Genomic DNA, 9,502 nt, shown 5'->3' on the forward strand with positions numbered 1-9,502 from the left:
TGAGTCTCAAAGATCTGAGGAGACTCTAGAAAAAATGGGATTGTGTATATGAATGCCTTGTAGGAGGGATACCGTCAAACCCTTTGGGAGTCTTTGGGTGAGAAAATATTTCTGTGGATCACAAAACTTAATAATATGTGATCTAATATTAAATTAAATGTACTAACTTAAATTCTTTTTTTTTTTTTTCTTTATATACTTTTGAACAAACATTTGCGGTTTGGGAAGTTATTTAAATATCATGCTTCCCCCCTACGCCCCCCCCCCATGAGTAACAATCAGATTCACCCTTTTCCTGTGTTCCTTTCCTTCAAACTCTTAACATACTGGGAGGGAAAGGAATTCACGTTGCTAAATCAGTGCCAAGGAGTATATTTGCATGTCATAGGTGATAATTGACGTCTTTCGAATCCGTGAGGCCAAACAGGTGTGCACGGTAGTCACCCATCAAATGGATATAAACTCGTGTATTTTGTGTCATTGAGGGTTTTTTTTTTTTTTTTTGTTTGTTTTTGGTAAGTGTGGTGGCTTGGCGTGAGCATGCTTCTCCCAGACAACAGGTAGCGTCACCTCTGGAGTCATCAGGGACTTCCCTCTGAGCGCCACAATTGTGCCTCATCCTATGGTGAATCACCCAAGCTTTTCAGGTGTGCACAGCACACACTAGTGTTCCGGTGCAGCAGCTGGACTTATTTATTTATTTTTGAGGGACCGATCCATTTCAGGCTCTGTGATGGGGGGAGCTGCGAAGATGCTCCAGCCCTGCGCCTGCTCCAGGGCAGAGTACACCGGGGCGCTCTCTTTCCCCCCTGGAGGCCCAGCTTGGGGGCCGAGCCAGAGCCCAGCCACCCGCCTTCCAACTGGATCCTACAGAAAGGTGTCAGATTCAAGTCCTCCCATAGGTCAATTTTCTAAAAGTGCTTTCAAGTTTCCATGGTGTTGGTTTTTTTCCCCCCCAGAAGGGGAGGGCAGGAGCAGCTTTTGCGTTCAAATTCTTTTCCTTGTATGTAGACGCTAAAAGGAAGCTGCTTCGCACTGGGCATGTTCGGATGTGAATGGGTTTGCTGATAAGCAACAGCCTCCCGGAACCATAGACTTAAAATAGTCCTCCTCCTACCACTCCACCCCTCCAGGAGCTGCAAATGGTATCTGCCAAACAGATGACAAAGTACCTTGGACTGAATCACACGGAGACAGCATTTTGAGCCGAACGCAGGCTAAACTCTTGTAATTACTGTTTATAGCTGGCCAAGGCTTCCTAGGAGAGGGCAAACACAAGAGGAAGTAAGTTTCCTGAACCTTTCAGATGGCTGTGCATTAATTAAAGGCCAGCACGGGACGGGCAATTCTCAGTCAGGCTCTGAGTTGTTCCCGAGACCACAGTTCACCGCACGTTTTCTCTGGAGGGAGTGAGCAGATAATTGGGATTTTTTTTTTCCTTTATTTTTATTTCTCCCCATCTCCGTTTTGATCCCATGGCCTTGAACTCACAGTGAATTGAAGAAAGAAAGAAATGGATATGTCTGACCCCAATTTCTGGACTGTGCTCTCAAACTTTACTTTGCCTCATTTGAGGAGTGGGAACAGACTTCGGCGCACACAAAGGTAAAAACGCGGGATCTTCCCCTGGAGCAGGGAGTGTTCTCTGTACCAGAGGCTGGGGGCTGCCGGAGTTCCTTTGCATCTTGTATTTTGTTTGTTGGTGGCAGTTTGAAAAGTTTGTGCCTTGCGGGGGGTGGGGGGTGGTCTCTGTTTCTGTTGTTCCTCTCCTCGGTGGGGTTTCCTGGGGGTTCCATGAGTGCGCGGCTCAGAATTCTTTTGCAGTGTAGATGTTCAGGCATTGCCTTGCGCCCCTGCCTTGCAGAGGGGCTCTTTGTCTCTGTCCATTTAAATCCTTGTATTTTTATCATTTCATTCACCTGGACCTGGGCCTACTGGCATTCCTTACAGAGCCTTCCATTCCTTACAGAGCCTTCCAGAGGCTCCCCCTATGTTAGATATTCCACCTACCAATCATAAGATGTGAATCTGTGTTGCAGCCATAACCCAAGTAAGCCTATTTCACAGTGATTGCTTTTAAAGATCTGTACAACTTTGACATTTTGACTTTTTATCGTTTGGTTGACATTTATTACTGATATAAAGCCAGTCTTTCATATATATATATGTATATGTATATATTATATGTGTGTGTTGTGTGCATGTGTGTAATTAGATAACATATTATACTTGTATGTAATATATGCAACATATAACATATTATATGTGTGTGATATATGTGATATATCGTATCTTATATATGTACGTGTAATATAACATATTATGTATGTATATGTAATATATGTAGTGTGTGTGTGTGTATATATATATATATATATATATATATATATGACAGAATCGATGTGGGTGGGATACAGTTTGTTGAGAGTTGAGGTAGGGTTGACGTTGCAAGTGAGAGGGAGGTCAGGATGCATTTGCAGACAGCTGGAGCGAGCCGTGATTGGAAGGAGGCATGTCTCATCCCACTTCTGTCCAAAACAAAAAGTGACATTAGTGTGGTTTTAGAGAGCTACGCCCTCCATACTATATATGTACAGATTCTTGCTTGTTTGCTTGTTTTTTAAATCAAAATTTGGCGTGGCATGCACATGGGAACATGCTTGAAGCAGCCCAGTCACATAAACAGGACACGGACTATCAGATTTGGAACTTTGTAATCTCTGTGCTCTGCTGTTTAGAGAAAATGGTTCTTCCTGTGGAGGGATACCTGCGGCTATGTGTAGTGCAGATGCAAATGGGAAGCACTTTCAAAAACTTGGCCATTTTTCTTTTGCTTACCTTTTTCTTTCACTTTAGAGTGCTCCTTAATATATGTACATCCACAGATCACAAGTTCCCAAGGCAGGCGTGTGTGTGTGTGTGTGTGTGTGTGTGTGTGTGAGAGAGAGAGAGAGAGAGAGAGAGAGAGAGAGAGAGTTGGAAGGCTTTAAAATCATATTATTATTGTAATTTGAACAGTGCTGATGTCTCCTGAATCTTACAGGATTCATCAAGGCATGTGGCTGCTTTTCTTGCTTCGAGATATAATTGTGTTCAGATAATCTCTTAGTCTCTTAGTGTTGGCCATCTCCAGTCTCTTCACACTGTGCCCGCCACGATCCCAAGTTTTCAACATAACACATAAAGTTGGGGAGAAATACAGGGTCTCTATGAACGGGCCGTCGTGTCTTGCCATGCTCAATACTAAGGTTCTCATCTGCTTGTTTTGATTAAAGCATTTGCTCTTGCCCAGCGGGGCAGTTCTGGCTGTGGCACGACTCTCCCCTAACCTGGAGCCAGTTCTTGGAGAGATAAGGAGGCCCTGCCCTTACCTGTGTGTCTGGTCCTGAAAAGCAGGTGGAACCTTTTTTCCTGATCCCCGCCCACCTGTTGCTAGGCCTTTTGAAAGAGTCTAAAGGAATTCTCAGGCTGGACAGACCTGACTTAGGATAACATCTGGTCCAGCCTGGTCACTCCAATTAAGTCTGATGTAACCTAGGTGAGGAGAGTGAGGACGACTGTTTTCTCCCCCGCTCCCTCCCAGTCATGTGCCTGTCTTCAGTTCAAGAAAGAAAAAAAAAAAGCCTTTCTTCTCCCTTTCTAGGAATGTGGAGTTTGGAAATTGCCCACAGACATCTTTCCAGCCATCCATCTAGGTATTGTCTAAGTAACAGGTCAAGCTTTCTCCCTGCTTACTAATATCCCTGATTCAGAATGCTCAGGAACAATATACTTTTGATTTCCGGTATTTTGGAGTTTGGAATGTGTGCACAGACCTCACTGATTGAACATCTCCAATTGGAAACTACTCTAAACCCCGAAACTTTTGAATATACTCAAAGTTTATGATTTTCTGGCCGTTTGGATTTTGAGTTCCCAGGGAGCTCGACTCGTGTATACATTAGAATATTGAAGGGCAGTGCCCCTTCCCCTGGGCGTGTGCATGTGGATGTGCATTTCAGCTGTGTCTTTCAGCTGACATGGGAAGTGTGCACTTACACTGTGGTCTTCCCCTTTAGAGATGTCTCTTAATTGATCTAATTCTTTATTCCTGTGCTGTGAAAGACCGGGCGCTTCCTAACTTATACCTTTAAAAACCTAGTTATGACAGATGCCGCCACTCTCTGTACAAGCCAACATCACAGTTGCCTTGCTGGTCGAGTATGGCACTGGCTTATTAGTTTCTTGTCTCACAGAAACTGTTGTTCTCTTTTAACTTGGAGTCCTCCCTGGCCTATAACTCCTGGAGCTCTTGGGGAAAGGGACTCCCAGATTTGCTTCCACACACACATCTTTAGGATCGTACCATAATCCTTATTATCGCAAACATGGCTCAGACATGGGAGGAATGAGTTACCTGGATCTACACTTGATTCGTTACCGCTTTGCCTTACAGCTCAGAGTCCCTTGGGTGGGTCCATGTGGAGCTGTCTTTACCCCCTTTCGCCTTCCCCCACTTTCTCAAGGCCATCTCCATTGGGAGACACAGATCTGATCTTCATAGACAGGCTCTCCCCAGCATCTCAGCTCAGAATGGAACTCAGGGTGCAGCTCTAACTTCATAGCCCGGCAGCTGTAGCATTCATCGAGAATCCCCCCAGGATGGCAAGGAGCTGCCTGGATCTGTCAGCACCTCTGTCCTTGTGCATTTTCTCTTCCCATCCGATTAAGAACTGGGGGAGGAGGAGGTCAGGTATCCTGTAGCCACCTCTGGGTCACCTGCTGCTGAGTTTCTGAATGGGCCTTTGCTTGACCCGAGAGGCTCTAGAGGAGTGGTTCTCAATGTTCCTAATGCCGAGATCCTTAATTCAGTTCCCATGTTGTTGCTACTTCATAACTGTAATTTTGCTATGTTGTGAACCATATAATGCACATATCCAATATGCGGGTGTATGACATGGGACCCGTCAGAATGTCGTTTGACTCTGCGAAGGGGTCACAGCCTGCAGGTTGAAAACCACTGCTCCAGCAGGCCTGGCAGTGCCTGGTTTTTGTCTGCGGTGTTGTCCTTGGTGTGATGGTAGGCTCCAAACTGTCGTGGCCGCCCCTCCTCACCAAATCACCAAAACTTTTACCGATGCCAATTCCTACTCTGCTTAATCCTTTCAAGCAAATTCTCCCTCTTGAGACTCCAACTTGTAAGAACCAAGAAATAAAAGAAACTTTGTTGCTACCGGTTTGTTTTCCCCTCAATTTGGTGAATTTACATTTCTTAGTGTCTTTCTGAGCAACAGGTGCATGCAAGGCTTTTCTAACTGTCATAATTAACAAAATATACTGACTCTTTATAAACACTTCAGAAACATCCATAGTGTTCAGTGAGGTTTGTGTATATATATATACACACATACACACACACACACACACACATACACACACACACACACACACACACACACACACACACACACACACACACACACTGGAGGTGTCTTCAGACACACCAGAAGAGGGAATTGGATCTCATTATAGATGGTTGTTGGGATTTGAACTCAGGACCTCTGGAAGAGCAGTCAGTGCTCTAAACCACTGAGCCATCTCTCCAGCCCTCAGTGAGGGCTATTTGTTTGTTTGTTTGATTGTGCATATATGAGAAAGGTGGAAAACAGACTTTTCTTTTGCCCCAACATTCAGCGTGTCGGTAAATTTGCAGTAACCTCTTTTATCGAAAGTCCAGTTAAATCTACATCTTTTAAGTACCTAGCTTGTATCTGGGTAGGTGACTCAAAGCTGAAAGTCCCATGCGTGCCTTCTGTGAAACATGCCAGGAAAACCTTGTAAACCAGAGCTGAGAGTATTTCCAAGGCGCAGTGAGCCGCAAGCATGCTCAGCGCAGAGGAGAGACACCATGCACATACACACACACACACACACACACACACACACACACACACACACACACACACACCAGTTGAGGATGTTCTGAAACGTACATTGCTATTTCGCAGAGAGCATAGTGCCTTCCCAAAGGGAGTAGAAATGGTGTGAATGAAAGCTCAATGGCTGTGGCCACACAGAGATCAGAAAAGACTACACACATTGTCAGAGCAGAAAGCACCAGACTGTAGCTGGACGCTGCTGGCACAAAACGTGTAGAAGGCAAGGAGGAGGAGCCTGGATCCGAATTTAGTGCAGTTGAGTTTAATTCTGGTGCCTGTGGTGTTGGACAAGTTCGCTTTCTTGAAAGCATCTCCATCTTTGAAATAGGGATAAGTAAGTTACTTATTGAATTAGTATGTGTGTGAGCTTCGTTCCTCCTTCCATTCATCCTTACCAAAGCTCCTCATCCTGCTAGGCTCTCATCTCTCAGCAGCTCCGGCTTGGCTAATGCGTCCTTTATTTTCCTAATGCAATTACCGGTGAATAAAAACTCTGAATAAATCTTAGCTGTTGACATCACCACTGTCATTACAACATGGGGATGGGTGAGGGAGCCTGTCCTTAATCCAGTCGGGGAGAGGGGGTGACTGGCCTGGAAGCTGGGTGAGATCTCCACACCAGTCAGTCATTAAACCGTTGTTGCATTATCCGAGCTGAAACTTTGTAAGTTTAAAAGAAAGGATCTACTGCCTAGGAGAGAAGTTAAGGTTGTGAAGTTGCTAGGATCCGAATTGGCTTGAGGGCCATCTTGGTGGTGGTCAGCAAACTTGCAAACATGGGGAATGGAAGAAGGGGTCGGGTATACCTGGAGTTGCTTCTTATATCCCTCCCCAGACAGTTAAAACCACATTTGTGGAGTTTTGGTTAGGTTCAGAGGGCCACAGGGAATTCATTCCTGCATTCAGGAATGAACTCTGAGGCAAAGGATACTGTAGTGAATAAGTCAGACAGTGTGTCAGCCTCCCCAGTAAACAGAGATGTAGAAAAGCCCATTGCCAAACTGAGGTCAGTCTTCCCACAGCTGTAAGCAAGAGCACAGGAGAGAGAGCGAGTCACCTGGTGGGCGTGGAGTGGGGACCGCTTTAAATTACGTGGCTAGGGGAAGGTCTTTTGAGAAGGTAATATTTAAAGGGAGACTGAAGACTTTGGGAAACCTTTGGGGGCCACTGTCTGGGGACATCAAAGGCTCTCGAGGAAGGAAGGACAAAAAGAAAGTTCCCAGACAGGAAGTTGAATTTAGGTAGAGGGCATTGACCTGGAAATCATCATTTATACCATGGGAGGTGTATATTAGTCTGGAGGAGAAGCAGTATCTTGGAAGAGTGGGCAGAGATGACTTCCAAGGGGGAAAGTCCCCTAAGAGTGAAGGGTGACCTGCGTGCAGGTGTGTTGTCCCTGGCTCACAAAGTTGGGAGGTCATCAGTGCCCCCAGCATCGACAGCTGTCCCATGATCCTCTGAGGAGGCATTTGACCAGAAGGGATGAAGTGAAGCAAGGGAGTGCAGATTGGGTGGTGACCACTTTCTGTGGGCAGCTAAATCCAGTGGTCGTGCATCACGGTGCCAAGCCTTATACGTTCAGGCAGCCCAGGAGCCTCGCTCCTGAATCACATCCCCTTACTCACCGTTGCTCACTCCCGTGGCTGCTTCATTGCCAGAATTGGCAGGGGCAGAAGTTTCCTTTTCACATCCTCCCTGAAAGTTCAAGTTCCTCCCGCAGCCTGTGAACCTCGCCTCCCCTCCCCTCTGAGCTCGCTGCTGGGGTTTCACTTTAAAGCCTTGACTCATCTGGGTGTGGCAGCCTACACCTATAATGTCAGAGGCAGGAGGATTGCTGCAATTTCAAGGCCAGTTTGGTCTATGTGGTAACTTTCAAGCTAGCCAGGGCTAAGTAGCGAGACTCTGTCGCCAGACACACGTGTACACCCACATAAAGCCCAGACCTTAGTGGGCCTAAGTCTGTGAGCTCCCTTCTGAGCCCTGGCACTGGTCCTGTTCTCTGCAGCTGTTTCCACAGGTGGCTGAAACCGGGCCCCACGTGTTGCCCCTCCTTGCCTCTCCACGCCTGACCTGCAGGCTAAGCCCCTCCCTGAGTCCCTGAGCCATTTCCTCCCACTCCTGGCCTTGCCCAGGCCTGTTTCATAACTGCTTCCTTTCATCCCTCTCCTGTCTTCGTGTTCTCCACTGTACCTCACCTATTGCTTCAGGACTCGCCCTGTCATCCTCTTATCCAGTCAGCTCCAGCTTGGCGAATGTGCCCTGAAGCTGCCTTGTAGAGCTCTCCGCCCCCCACCACCACACCCTGCCCAGCCTTTTCCTGAATATTCCATCCAGGGAAGAGAGGGCTCTACTCCAAGATTTTGGCATTTATGGCTCTCACTGCTGTCTGCTGAGAGCCTGGCTTTACACCTAGGATGGGGAGTTCTGACAGACCCTGCAGTTCCCCTTAAGGTTGACCAGATCCCAGCAATCAGGAGACAGAGGCGGGTGGATTTCTCTGAGTTCAAGGCAAGCCTGGCTCAGAACAGGAGCTCCCAAATTGTCAGTGGAGCCCTGGAATGTTTAGGTGTAGCATACTAGCGGAGGAGGAATATATAAAGCGAAAAAAGTAGGTTTCAAAAAAAATGCACTGAAAATAAACGGTGAGGATGTGGAACATATGCTTTGAGGGGAGGTGCGAGGCCTTCTTCTTGTAACTGGGCAGCGGGTTTGTGCTTCTCTGGCTGTTTTAACATTCAGGGTACTGGGACAGGGTGGTAAGATATGGGAAGGTCGACAGTGGAATAGAAGGTGCTAATCTTTCAAGGCTCTTCTTGGTTTTCTTTACAAATGTCTATTCGTTTCAGGAGTTCAAATAATATCTTTTAAAGCAAGGGAGTCCTAGGCTTTGCGAGAGAGACTTAAGAAGCTGATGGATACTGGTATCAGGAAATCCTCAGTCCCTGCTGGGAGATGGTCTGTAGAGGAAGAAGGTTTGGGATTGGGCCGGGGCTGCACAGCTCTGTGGGCAGTCTTCTGTGTGTTGGTTAGAATAAAAGTAGCTCTTCCCTTGGAAAGATTCAAACTGGACCCTCCTCCACATGGTCCGGTGCACACCCAACTCTAATGTGAGCACACACGAAGGCATTTTATTTTAACCTGACTACTTATCTTCACTAGATGTCATCTAGTCATTTGAGTGTGACATCATGGTAACTGAATAATCTCTTTGAAAGTTAAGGAGGAGAGCCAAGATATTTAAAAAAGGGCCTGGGGCCATGGGGATGAAAGTGGATGGATGCTGTACATTGGAAGCCATCACTCTCTATGACTAGAAGTTGGCTATATATTAATAGTCACAAAGGTGTTTTTCATGACACATGGGTACACTTTGTAACTAGAGAAATCTCTAAATAAAAGTTCACACGGACTGTTAATTTTTCATAGTTCTGGTACTTTCTGTTTTCTCTCTCCTCTCTCTGCCTGGAAATTAGGGAGTTCCATCAAGAACTTGACTGTAATTTTTTTAAAATGTTGACCTTAAGTCTGTTACAGAATAGCAGGACCTGAGGGGGTTTTAGCTGTTGGGCGTGCTTATTAGAGAA

General features: G+C 46.2%; 1 protein-coding gene across 3 annotated transcripts in view; it reads left to right on the plus strand.

Annotated features, from left to right (window-relative positions):
- The window catches only part of Mast4 (microtubule associated serine/threonine kinase family member 4), a 590,118-nt gene that overhangs the window by 422,094 nt on the left and 158,522 nt on the right, over nucleotides 1–9,502 (plus strand). Inside the window, exon 1 of one of the 3 annotated variants that reach the window (XM_032898967.1) lies at nucleotides 919–1,605. The exons of 1 other annotated variant lie outside the window; for it this stretch is intronic. In XM_032898967.1, the coding sequence (XP_032754858.1) occupies nucleotides 1,514–1,605 (92 nt within the window). In that variant the 5' untranslated portion in view covers nucleotides 919–1,513. Of the gene's footprint in view, nucleotides 1–918; nucleotides 1,606–9,502 lie in introns of those variants that run through there. One more of the 3 variants, XM_032898968.1, reaches the window with a different exon arrangement.

Source organism: Rattus rattus, chromosome 3, assembly GCF_011064425.1.
Source record: "Rattus rattus isolate New Zealand chromosome 3, Rrattus_CSIRO_v1, whole genome shotgun sequence".
Taxonomy (NCBI): domain Eukaryota; kingdom Metazoa; phylum Chordata; class Mammalia; order Rodentia; family Muridae; genus Rattus; species Rattus rattus.